Here is a 12,757-nt window from a genome sequence, read left to right as displayed (position 1 = left end):
GACTCAGGTCCGGAAGAAGGAAGAGACTCGCACAGAGAGGAAAGTCTATTGACAGCTGAAATCACACCCAGATCACTGACAATACGCGTATGCATATTGTTTTTCAAAAATCTGTATTTGGACTTAGCAGGAGTGTCAAGGTACACCGCGTTGCTCTTCTCTGTTCACCGAGTGCTGTAACGTTAACGTTACAGTCAGTGTGGGGTGACTACACGGAGCCAGGCTTCTCCCTCAGTTAAGTTATATTGTCCAACTCTTTCAGGTATGGAATATGGCAGCAACTGAAACGCAGCTTATGTTAAGCGTCGGATTAATTGGTAAGTGTTATTATCACAAGCGACTTCCACTTGTTTTTCAATCGGTGCCGCCGTCACGCTAACTTGGCGCCAGCAGCACTTGGCTCTGTGCAGCAGAGCATCACATGATATCGGTGTGATCCCAGAAGTGTCCTATCAGCAGCGCTCTGTGGCTCAGATAGATTATAGCCTGCTGGTTAGTTAATATTCAGCTGCACGGTAGGCCTAGTGCTAGGCTGCATAAACTGTTGAATGCATTCAACAGGCCTTGGAGGGGTTCCCAAGGATTTTCGGGGGGGGGGGGTTTGAAACCACATTTTAGACCCCATGTGGTAAAGGTTTGGTTCCAAGCTATTAGCTCTATCTTGACTGTTTTGGTTGTCTGTCACTACAGGTCTCTTAACATGCAGTGAAGAGTGACATTGAGCTAATCATATTTTGCTGGGGACCCTCAGGAACCCCTTCAGGGACTGATGGATCCCAATTTTGGAACCACTGGCATTGGCAACTGCAAAGTTTCCTGCTATGTCTGCCTGGATCTGGATTTATTTCCTGGTGTGATGATAACTTCTTAGACTAAAAAAATGTCTAAACCAAGGGACTGATTATTGACTTTAAACTTTTTATTTTGCATTGTCACACTCCCTTTATGGTGTTCATTCTAACTCCTTGGCGTACTTGTTTGTATGTTTGATGATTCTGCGTTTTTGTATAACTATACATTACAAGCTACTCAAATCCAATGGCCCCAAGTGGGATTAATAAAGTTGTCTGAACTTGAACTTGAATCTATTTCCAATGCCCTGAATGATTACTTTGTAATCCACACAGAGAAAGATGTGAACGGAGACACACTGTGGGTGTGGTGCTACCCCTCCGTCAGCACAGAGCTGAGAGACATCCTGCTCAGCAAGTGCTGTCTGACGCAGGCCGGCCGGGACCTGCACACCTTTGTGTTTGGTCAGTTCTGTCGCAACTGGTACTACATCACCACGGTGGAAGTGCAGGAACCCACCGCCCTAAACAAGGTCCAGTGTCACACGTAGCCGTTTGCCTTTTTAACAATATGTAGGCTAACCTTGTTTGTGCTCCACAGCAATAAGAGTTTTACATTTGTTTTGGGAGTAGGCTAATACGTTAACCACTGCCAGATTTTCTTTAAAACGTTTGCACTGAGTTGTATTTTTGTCTCCAATTTCTCTCTTCAGGTCACTCATTTTTCTATAGTTGTTACAGCGAAAGACTTCAACCCTGAGAAGTATGCTGCATTTAGTCGAATACTCTGCAGGTACAGAGTGCGGTTTATTAATTCAATGTGTTATAGACGATCTCAAGATGAATGATGAGGCGGCAGTTCAACTGATTAAGTTCTTGTTGTGTGCTATGTTTTGTTTTTCATATTCCATTATTCAGAATGTACATCAAACATGGCAGCCCAGTGAAAATGATGGAGGGTTACATCGCTGTCCTCACAAAAGGCATCTGCCAGAGTGATGAGAACGGCTCGTTCCTCATCAGGGATTACGATGTGCGGAAGGCGTACTTAGCTGGCTCAGTCAAAGGTAAACGGCACGCTCACAATTATGCAGAGGAAGTGAAATCAGGAACTTTGCCATGCTTGCCTGTTTTCAGTTTAATTTCGACACAGTTGAATTATTAGATTCAAATCAGCAAGTTGGACAGGAAAGCACCGTAAATGCAAATGTAGGAATCTTCCACTCGATGAGCTGCTGATTGCTATTATTGGATATTCACTATTCGCTTTAAATTGGAGTTTGATCAGTCTGCGGGTGACTGGCCTCCTCTGATACACCAGTTATGTGAAGCAGAAGAGGCAAGATGTGTGTGTCCTCTCCATCTATTGTTTTGCATTCTATTTGTTACGAGTGATAAATGTGATTATTCTTTATTTTATTTTTATTTTTTTCAATAATGGTGCAAGATCGCTGAAACATACCATCTGTGTAAGGTGAAACAAACACTTCACTTAATCTTTTCAAAACCAATCAGATAAACTCAAAATGTCATTGTAGTGTGAAACTAAATGCAAGGCTGTTTTACTGAATAGTTCCGGAAAAGTTGCAGATACTGTGCATTAATAAATCTTTCAGATGACCGAAAACTAGCGATCCGTAGTGTTCCAGAAAGTCTCACTCAGAACATCGCTATCCAAATGACTTCAGAGATCCAAGTGGGTCATTCAGTGTCATTCCATCTCTCCTTTTCAGATGTGGTGTCCCAGTTTGGTATGGAGACCATCATCCTGTATACTGCTCTCATGCTGAAGAAGAAGATTGTTGTCCATCACCCTCGTATTGAGGCATTGTTGGAGTTTACAAGGTGAATTTTGGGCAGAGAATAAACACATCTGGGTTGAAAGAAGAGAGAGAGTCGCTGCCTGGCCTGCTGTGCTTTGCCAGAAGTTGATTTTGTTTCCCCCTCGTGTCCCCTCCCCCCCTTAGAGTTCTGCCGGCTCTGACGTGGCACAGGAAAGACTGGTCCATCCTTCACCCCTACGTGCACCTGACTGACACTGAACTGGACGACCTCAAGAAATGCCCTGGTGAGGTGCCTGCTCAAATCTGCTTTAACCTTTGTTGCAGAAACATTTGCTCGTCCTCACGGTTAGTGACTAGCCGCCATCTGCACTGTGTATCCTGAAGAATCTGGTGGCGGGGGGAAATAAACGATTTATGATGTGCTAATATGTTTGTTTTCTCTGTAGGATACGTGGCGGGATTTGTAGATCCAGAAGTGAGCAACAGATCGGACTTGTTTGATGTGTACGTGAACCTCCCAGACAGCGTCATCACGGTTTCCCAGAGTGCCAAAGGTACAGTATGGGTCCGACTCCGAATGCGTCCGGTTCAACCTTAGGGAATGCAGTGTCGGCGTGTTTCCTAAGGCCGCTTAGATTCCCGAGAAAGTAGGGCAGCGTTTCCCTCTCACTGAAGCTCCTTATCCCACCACAGAGGCCATGTCTATGGGGAAGTTGCACAAGGACATCGGCCTCTTAATTGTCCAATCTGCCGAGGACGCCGACAGGACAGACAGCCAGGTGATCAAGGTGAGAAGGCACTCGGAACACCAACTTGGCCGTCCGCCGTAACGGCCAATCTCTTTTCAATTGTCAGAAACATCTCTCTTCGTATTTGTTCGCAGGACATTTCTGTAAAGACGAAAGAGGTCCTCGCCAACTTGATGGCCCTGGCGGATGAGGAAGAAAACTCTAAGATGACACTGGACGGTTTGAAGCAGCATCATTTCCCCCCAGCGACAGAGAACTTCCTGTTTCATTTGGCAGCTGCCGAGCAACTCTTAAGGATATAAGCCTGATCTCGCACCCAAACGCTCTACTTCAGGACGTGCCGTTACTCCCGGTCAGCACGGCCACTTCCTGTGCCGTTGTGTTTACGTCGCGGCAAGCACGTTCTTAAAGGCTTGCGCGCACTCTAAATAAATGGTTATTATGGCACTTAAACAGCGGCCTTGATGCTCCAGTCCAGTGTCACAATGATCGCTGTACCAAAAGGTTATGTGACGGACAACATGTACCAACAACCAAGTATGATATCAGGTTTTATGTACTTTTGAGATTTAGAGAATTCATACTGTATTAGCAGTTGCTTACAATGAAAAGGTAAGTATCTGTCACTAATAATGTGAAATATAATGGAGACAAATTAATTGACCCAGGACTTGGGAGCTACTTTGTAATACAAGTTATGATGGTCGCCTTAGGATGTGTTTCCAGTACGAGCATCAAATGGTGTTGTGGATAAAGATGGCAGCCTCCCGGGTCGACGATAGTCTATCCCACAATGCAATGCGGCAACATCGACTCTTGCTGGTTCAGAAACATTGGGTCCATATTGAGGACCCAGCTGTATTAGTGCAGCAGTGCCTGATGTAGTCATGATGTAACGAGCACTCGATGAATGCGTTTATAGAGACCACCTGTTGGAAGTGGGTATCACATCATAAAGCTAACTGCAATATATTTCTATGTTGGTTTATTTACATTCTCATCTTTTTAATGCCTCATTTTTGTATTTACTAATGACTGCAGTGCCACCCACAATTTAAAGCAAAAATACAAGCTATCATGTTGCCTTTTTATTTTCTTTACTTTTCCTATGTTCCATCTAATAAATGGAAAGAAAATGCTGGTGCTGTTCATCTATCTGCAGTTGGTCAAATACTCGATCAGCTCATTGATTTGTTGCATATTCTGTGTCTTACCGTTATATCTTCTATTGATGTAGATTGTGTAATTTACGCTATTTTATCATAGAGTACATTGTCATCCCCATTGCCAAATGGATGGTTTTGTGCACAAGTATTTCAGATAAGACACTGTGTGCAATATATAGAAATGCTCATTTAACTTTGAAAACTAAATTAATGTATTTTCATGAATTGATGTAAACTTTCATATCTATAAATGCACCTAATATTCCAATTAAATAAATTTACGATCAAAAATGTATATTATTCACGCTTCTTTTAATGTAATGTTAGAAGAAAAAATATACATGAAAACTGTATGAAAACTGAATGATTTTGCATTTTTCCTTCATGTCCATTACATGCACACATTTGCTGCTGAATAAAAAAAGAAATTATTATTATGCTATGAAAACTAGGCCATAATGTAGGAAAGGACATTGGAGATCATGTATCACAGTCTTGGGTGATTTTTGTTGATATTATTTATATTTCTAAATAAATAAATGGATGAAGTGTGGGTCGCTCCTCACAGCCCCCTGTGGTAGAATAGCTGGCTGTCGACAGCTGCCGCCTGCAGCTCCATCTCCAAGTTTTCCTTTTTAATCTGCAAAACAGGAATAACTTCAGCCGAGTTCATCAGAAGGACAGCGCTACGGTGCCGACAGACGCTGAGTCTTACCGTTCCCAGCTGTGGAAAGAGGCTGAATGACACAGGGATCATCAGGCCCAGGACAATCGCAGCACTCATGTGCCGGACAGGAGCGAGCAGCAGAGAGCTCCTCTGGAAAAGTCTCGTCCTGTAAACAATATGTTCAGCTTCAAAAAACGGGATTTCGCGTTCATCCTGTAACATTCTCTCCAAAATCTTGGATATCCCTTCATTCTCAACTACATGATGGAAATATTAATGTAGTTATGATCTAAAACTGAACTGAACACCTGCTGAAAACAATTCATTCACAACAGCACAATAAAAGTGACTCACCTTTGTAAGAGCAAACCCAGCAGATTAGGAACCGCAGCGGTGGTTCCTAACAGCACTGCTCTTGACAGCGCAGTGTCCCTCACGGCCTGGAAATACAAAGACCATAAACTGTCAAATCTATTGCAAAGCGTTAAAGTGTGAACTGTGAAGAAGTCATGTTCCCCACTGAGTCTCTTCTTACCTTTTCTCCTGCTGCTTTAGAGAGCCCAACAGGATTTCCACTGGAATCAAACACTTGGATTCCAGTTTCGCACTCCTCGCTTCTGACAGTATACACATTGAAGGCGGCCAGAGCAGCTGGAGAGTTATAAAACACATTTAGAGGGGAAGATACTGCTAATCAAACCGCTATATATCTCTAATTGTATTATGTGTTATTTAGCATTATACTATCAATGTAGAATTTTATGACAAGCTATTTCCAGATCGATTCAATATCAAAAGATGAGTAATTGCAATAAAGCAATTAATGCAACATAATTCCATCTCCGGAAGATTTGTGTGTGTGTGTGTGTGTGTGTGTGTGTAATATATGTATGTGACAATGACAATAACTTAAAGAGTATCCTAATGCAAGGGCGGACCTATTTTAGTTTAAAAATTGATGATTTACCTGAGAGTGGGATTGGTAATATTGACCTAAAGAAAATCAGGAATGGCGCGTTGCGTATGCCAAGACGATTGATGACTATTTGAGGAATGGCCTGAAACATAAAGTACAGTAAATTAAACAATTTTTTGGTAAGCTAATGATTTGACACTTTCAGGGCTTTAGATGCCACCACACAATCAAGCTGCACACACCCCTGCACACGTCGCATAGGCAACCGATCCAACGATCAACAGGAACTGCTTCAAAGACGTCTTGTGACCCTGGTGGGGAGAGATAAAGACACAATGAGCAGATAAGGTGAAACACACAGAGGGAAGATTGAGATTAAAGACGCCACAGTCGCCTCCTGTTATTTTTTGAATAATGCAACTGTACTGGCTGTTTCAATCCAGCCAGACCCACTTCAGAGTGCTGGCATTAGTACTGCTTCGTTTAAACTAACTGAATATCATGTGGGGACTTAATACATTACCTTCTCTGATGACGAATTTCTGTTTGCATAGTTGAATCCAGCACTGTAACTCTGCAGCAGAAACTGAGAGAATGCGTTTTGTGTCATTAACAAACAGGACCAAGCGTTCTGCTGATTTGTGTTTTGATTTGATGTGATGAAGGTTCTACCTGCCAAAACAGAGCTGGTTTGACTCCACTGTGTGGCAAAAAGCTAGCAACAACCTGAAAGAAGAGCAATTTCATCAATATTCCTTATAAAAGCGCTGCAATATTAAGATTATATTGAATTTATTTATTCTCTAACTCACCAAAGGGGCTGATATTGGCAATAATGCTGCAAAGAAAAAGAGGTGTGATAGCATCAGTTTTTCACATACATTTGTTTCAATAAAATAATGCAATGTCATGGTAGTAATATCCGCAGGCTTCAGAAAGACACATTTTTGAAGACTGAAGTCAAACTGGGTTTCGTAAAGCAGATGTAATTCAAAAAACAATGTTTTGCATAATTAACCCATCTCTGTATTGACCACCATTGTATGGTGAAAAACTAAGACTTCCAATATTAACTGTATAAGATATTTTAATACTTTTTCAGGCCTTACATTGAGATCATTTAAGTCTTTTTACGGTCTCGATGCTTGTTGATCTTACATTTTGTTGGGTGAACTCTAATATTGAGTGGAAACGTAAACTAATTACAATTAGTCAAACTATAAATTAATTCTACTGTACCTGGAGGACGGAAAACTAGTGGAAGTGCAGCACCAGAATCAGCATGGACAGACGACTGGAAACACATACAGGGGAGAAGACTGAGCCTCACTCATCAGCTTCTTTTCTTACATTTGTTCCAGTCAGTCGGTGTTATTTGTGAGTGTGTATTTATTTGCAAAATGGTGTTTTCATTAAAAATAGCCACATTAAACTATTCTGCCTATTATAATGTGTATATCTCTGCACATACTGCATATAATAATGCAACAACACAAATCTGAAGTTTGGTGGAAAGCAATATTGATCAAATCATTCTTAAAGCAGGATCAATTATGTTTGTACAAATGATGTTTGGTGATGCATGAGGCCAATTGTATTTTCATTATACCAAGATATTTTAATAATCTATACTTGTCGGTTACTGTTGTGACAGTAGTCATTACAGTGTTATATGGTGTTATGCTATAATAAAAACAGAGTGGGTGATTTCTACACAGAATCACTTGGATAAATTCTGATGGAATCATAATAATATTTTCACTTAGTTCCCATCCAACTTACAAGAGAAAGGCTCCATGCATTATCCTCCTAAGAGGAGGAGACAAAACAGGTTTTAGCCTACTCATCTGTGCAGGACAAGCTTAATTATGCAGTTAGATTGTTCAGCATTGAGCTTGCCTTTTCATTTAGTTTCTCCTCACTTCCAAGAAGGGTACGTGCTCGCTGTATTTCAGCCTGAGGAGAAGAGGAGGTCTAGTTAAACATCAGATGGCTTCTACTCATCTATAGGGTCACAGGCACAGCAGTGGCAGCAGCTGTACTCACATCAGAGGAGAGCAAGGAAGTGGGGTCAAGGAGATTAAACCAGATTCGTAGTCGACTGGGGAATGACTGAAAGCGAATGAAAGAACAGTTCAGCGTTTCACAAAAATAACATCAGAACTAATATATCTACAGACTAATTTGATAGCTTGATGGTATCTCTTCATCATTTGGATGATGCTCTGTGCATGCATGAAGCAACCCCCCTGTACACAGTAGCCTACCTGTCCCTGGCTTTTCCAGTACAACAAGTTAGGATCCATTGGAACAACGTGACAAATTGTTTCTTATAAACTCAATGGTCTGTGGTTTGCATTACAATAAGAAAAGAAGAAGAAACGGACTACTAAATATTCTACCGACATGCGCATTTCTCATGCTTTTGAGGTCAAGGTTCTATTTACAAGCCGCTTCCGCATTCAACCACGTGGTCGGTGTGGGCGGATTTATGATGCGTTCAAGTGCAGTCGGAATGTAAAACAGTGAACTTCTGTGGGGTTGATTCCTAAATTAAGAAATATGATCCATTAACACTACTTTGTGATATTTATTTAAGTCAGAATAATATTTCATAACGTCAGGTTGACAACATGTTGCATTTCTATACACTCATAATATCAGCAAGTTTCACACTGACTGCAAAGTGGGAAAACCACTACAGACAACCGCGCACCTGCCGTAAATACGCACGCTGACGTGAATAACCCATAAACTGACATAATCCAAAATGGCAGCCACCATCGGACGACTGCTCAAGACCTCTGTAAGTGCAACTAATACGTGATAACATGAGCTTTGCTGTTGGAAGTATTTGGCTTTTAGTTAAAGTAGTTAAGGGGAAAGTATTGGTCAGTAATGCACACCTTTGTTAAGCGCTGTCACAGAGTGGAAACCTCAGTTACTGGCTCCGTAACTGGCGCTGTGGTTCCCAAAGTCTGGTCCGGGCCTCCTAGTGGACATTTGGCAGCACCAACAGGGTCCCTATGAATGAGGAAAACTACGTTTTAGTAGCTATTATTTATAACTTTTTTATTTCCCCGATGCTTGCTCGAGAGGATGCATTATGAGACTCGAGACTATTGATTCACTGTTTCAACATGTTGCCTCATCCTTAGTTATACAATGATGAACTGACACAACCATATATCAGCTATGTTTCCCCCTTACCTTCACATATTTGATATCACTTGGATTATATTACTTCACCCCAGGTCTCTCCGTCAACTGCATAATTTTGGAGGAAAAAAAATAGAGCAACACAGAGTCACAAGGCACATTTAAATTAGCCATTTAAATTGCCACAGAGGGCTCTTTTGAGGTGGACGACTTTCCCCCTCCAGAATCCCCTGAAGAGGGCGCTAGTGATGTACCCTGATTGTCCATGGTGGTCCATGGAATCATGTAAAAAATTCCAGCCATATCAATTCAAGCCATTGGTTCGAGCTCCAGCATTATGTAAAGCAATTTAGTGAAGAAATTTATTTAAACTGGCTTTTATGTGAACTAAATGGAAATGAACTTGCTGTAACCTGCTGCATTACTGAAAATGATAATTACAAATGTGTGGCTATATCATACTATAATGTGTATATTATAATGTTGACTTGGGAACTGTCATGTCTCAGGCACGGGCTGCAGCAGCAGGGCTGAAAGTCTCCTGTCCACATAGAGCCTCTGCGGCTGCACGGATCCTGACCTGCCCCACACTGCTGCACAAAGCCTGCTTCTCAACCAGTATGTATGGACTCAGTCACACATCATCTCCATCAAGTTCACACTCTCAGCATTGTTCTTTCTTTTTTTTGACAAGACAGCTGATCTAGGATGGTTTTCACAAAGCCGTTTTAGTATTAAGATGATCTCAGTTTTGTCTAGTTAGTTTACTCCCGGTCAGTGGACAGAGATCATCTTAGGTAACCAGGCAGTAGATGCATTCTGATACAAACTGTCCAAGATAGTTACATGCCTAATTATGTGTCGACCTTGCTTCCCATTGAAAGCCCTATTCAGACATCCATGAAGGTTCCATAATAAATAAATACAAATCAATGTCAGTGTAAGTGATAATAATATAAGTAAGTGATAATTATAATAATATACATATTAAAACTCCTGTTTGACTCTGTCAGGCACCGACAGATGGGGCGCTGCTGTCACCCAGGCTGCGCCTGCTTTTAAGGGCACAGTTGTCCACAACGGGGAGTTCAAGGAGTTGAGCCTGGATGACTTCAAGGGCAAATACCTGGTCCTCTTCTTCTACCCCCTGGATTTGTGAGTACTACTCATTGACTCATTCTTAATCATGCAGTGACACGAATAGCATGTTGGCATTGCTTATACTTGCTTTAAAGGTGCAATTTCACCATACATTCAACATATATAGAATTAGTTTTAGTTTGTTCTAAAACAGAGTATGACAACTGTGATGCAGATACTGTATATGGTAATTTTGTGCTTGGGGCAGTACTATATATATATATATATATATATATATATATATATATTTTTTTTTTTTTTTTTTTTTTTTCAACTTTATGTTTATTGAGCAAGTTTCAGCATATACATACACCTTCCAGTTATTCAATTTTTCTTTTTAGTTCTTCCAAATAAACTTCTAAAATTACAATCTGTGTAGATTTCTTTAACTAAATGTCCTAATTTTCCAACCTTTCCCCAAGGGGGCAGTACTAGTTTTACCTTCCGTCCCTTTAGTTTCATGTCTCTCTCTGCTCTTGTCCTTTTGCAGCACCTTCGTCTGCCCGACAGAGATCATCTCATTCAGCGACAAGGCCAGTGAGTTCCATGACATCAACTGTGAGGTGGTGGGCGTGTCAGTGGACTCTCACTTCACCCACCTGGCATGGATTAACACTCCGCGCAAGGTAGCGTCCACTCCACCACACAATCCACAAACACCGTTTGAATTCTGGGCTATTCAAAGGTTAATTGGTGTGCTGTTATGTTCAGTTCACAGCACATTGTAACTGTGAGTATTATCATGATTTATTATTATTCACTCTCTCCTATTGTTTTGTCAGGCTGGAGGCTTGGGCAACATCCACATCCCCCTGCTGGCAGACCTCACTAAGCAGGTTTCCAGGGACTACGGGGTGCTTCTGGAGGGTCCAGGCATCGCACTGAGGTACGTTCATCTTCTGTCATTTGCAATTGGAACTAACACAGCACAGTGGAGAAGTGTTCACACATTCAACCCTCTCTCTTTTTGTCTGTGATATTCTGCTAGTTCTCATTATAAAAATGCTCAATGTTGTAAGAACCTTGATCCATGTCTCAAACTAGGCCTTGTTCCTTGAATTATATGTTGAAAAAGGTGTGGGAACCCTGACATAGATTATAATAATGTAGAATTCCATTCTAACACAATTTAGAAGTGTATTAGTCTGAACTAAGGGAGATCCCCTTAAATCAACACTTTAAAGTTTTATTTGCAGTGATAATAAAGTGATACAACTTACTTATGATTAAACAAAGGAAACAAAAATACAAATTTGTGCAACTAACTCCTACTGTTGTTGTTTCCCCAGGGGCCTGTTTATCATCGATCCAACCGGTGTGGTGAAGCACATGAGTGTGAATGACCTGCCGGTGGGCCGCAGCGTGGACGAGACACTTCGCCTGGTGAAGGCGTTCCAGTTTGTGGAGACCCACGGCGAGGTGTGCCCCGCCAGCTGGACTCCAGACTCCCCGACGGTGAGCCGCCTCAGCCCCCCGGAGACCAGCTCTGTCTCTGGGTCACACCATGAACCGTTTCATTCACTCCCAAACACTCGATCCATGATTCATTATGTATCGTTAAATTATAAATGATCTTTGCTGCAAATGGTTTGTTTCAATCAGGGACTTAAGTTAGTCACTGTACTATAATTGTTTTTCAGATCAAGCCAACTCCCGACGGATCCAAGGAGTACTTTGAACAAGTCAACTGAAGAAGACAAAGCTTCATAGCATCACTAAATCAGCAGATCATCCAGGTCTAAAAATTAATAAATGTGCACTGGCTCTTCAATAGTTTACACAGTATTACTGTACAATACGTTAATATATTCTTTATTAAATGTGAGATATTCCTTTGTTTTGATTTATTCCCTGGCTTGGTGACAGGTTTTGACATGTTCTTAAGTTATAAGTATCCACTTGGCCTTAAACCAATGTTTTTGCCTTCCAGTTGGTCAGTTACGGTATGTTTTCCTTGCTTGTCTCATGCGGAGATAATAAATAAAGGTTCATCTCACACCATTTAACTCCATTCTTGTGATTTAATAACATACAAGCTCAGGACCTTTGACTGGCCTAATTCACTGCCATTTAGGATGGATACAAGGTATCCCTAAGCTTGCAAGCAAGCTGGATTCCCTCGCGAATACAATACCGCCCCCATCTGGCAATGTCAGGTTAAGGTATCCCTGCTTAAACTGGTAATTTTGGTACATTTGGCATATTTACTCACAGTAAAGCTTATTTCTAAGGCTATGGTTACAATTTCATCATTTTTACTCAACATGCTGGCTCAGTTGCAATCATTTGTTACGCTCTATATTCTTCACTGTGGCTATGTGCCTGTAACAAACGGGAATATTTTTGTAACGTTTACCTTCAGTGACAAAAACCACACTTGCATAA

At 41.3% G+C, this 12,757-nt stretch overlaps 3 protein-coding genes across 3 annotated transcripts; 2 read left to right on the top strand and 1 right to left on the bottom strand.

Moving 5' to 3' along the window:
* The first annotated feature begins 21 nt into the window (after nucleotides 1-21).
* Nucleotides 22-4,739, top strand: dennd10 (DENN domain containing 10). Its single transcript, XM_083658194.1, has 10 exons — nucleotides 22-140; nucleotides 263-317; nucleotides 1,128-1,324; nucleotides 1,505-1,584; nucleotides 1,710-1,858; nucleotides 2,525-2,636; nucleotides 2,759-2,859; nucleotides 3,022-3,129; nucleotides 3,269-3,363; nucleotides 3,459-4,739. Exons 1-10 carry the CDS (start codon nucleotides 90-92, stop codon nucleotides 3,624-3,626), a joined length of 1,116 nt encoding a protein of 371 aa, XP_083514320.1. The 5' UTR covers nucleotides 22-89; the 3' UTR covers nucleotides 3,627-4,739.
* Nucleotides 4,740-4,843: 104 nt separating this feature from the next.
* sfxn4 (sideroflexin 4) lies at nucleotides 4,844-8,484 on the bottom strand. The gene is made up of 14 exons (XM_083658304.1): nucleotides 8,341-8,484; nucleotides 8,120-8,185; nucleotides 7,973-8,029; nucleotides 7,856-7,882; nucleotides 7,313-7,367; nucleotides 6,886-6,911; nucleotides 6,746-6,799; nucleotides 6,597-6,659; nucleotides 6,316-6,384; nucleotides 6,125-6,215; nucleotides 5,693-5,808; nucleotides 5,512-5,597; nucleotides 5,206-5,323; nucleotides 4,844-5,130 (listed from the first exon to the last, which is right to left on the bottom strand). The coding sequence occupies exons 1-14, from the start codon at nucleotides 8,377-8,379 to the stop codon at nucleotides 5,053-5,055; spliced, it is 945 nt and encodes a 314-aa protein (XP_083514430.1). The 5' UTR covers nucleotides 8,380-8,484; the 3' UTR covers nucleotides 4,844-5,052.
* A 338-nt stretch (nucleotides 8,485-8,822) lies between these two features.
* prdx3 (peroxiredoxin 3) lies at nucleotides 8,823-12,373 on the top strand. The gene is made up of 7 exons (XM_083657960.1): nucleotides 8,823-8,879; nucleotides 9,742-9,850; nucleotides 10,246-10,387; nucleotides 10,863-10,998; nucleotides 11,155-11,258; nucleotides 11,662-11,827; nucleotides 12,013-12,373. Exons 1-7 carry the CDS (start codon nucleotides 8,844-8,846, stop codon nucleotides 12,061-12,063), a joined length of 744 nt encoding a protein of 247 aa, XP_083514086.1. The 5' UTR covers nucleotides 8,823-8,843; the 3' UTR covers nucleotides 12,064-12,373.
* Nucleotides 12,374-12,757: the final 384 nt, after the last annotated feature.

Source organism: Poromitra crassiceps (genome assembly GCF_964638095.1).
Source record: "Poromitra crassiceps genome assembly, chromosome: 22".
NCBI classification, from domain to species: domain Eukaryota; kingdom Metazoa; phylum Chordata; class Actinopteri; order Beryciformes; family Melamphaidae; genus Poromitra; species Poromitra crassiceps.
The sequence above is the reverse complement of the archived record's forward strand: the minus strand, read 5'-3'. Positions and strand labels throughout refer to the sequence as shown.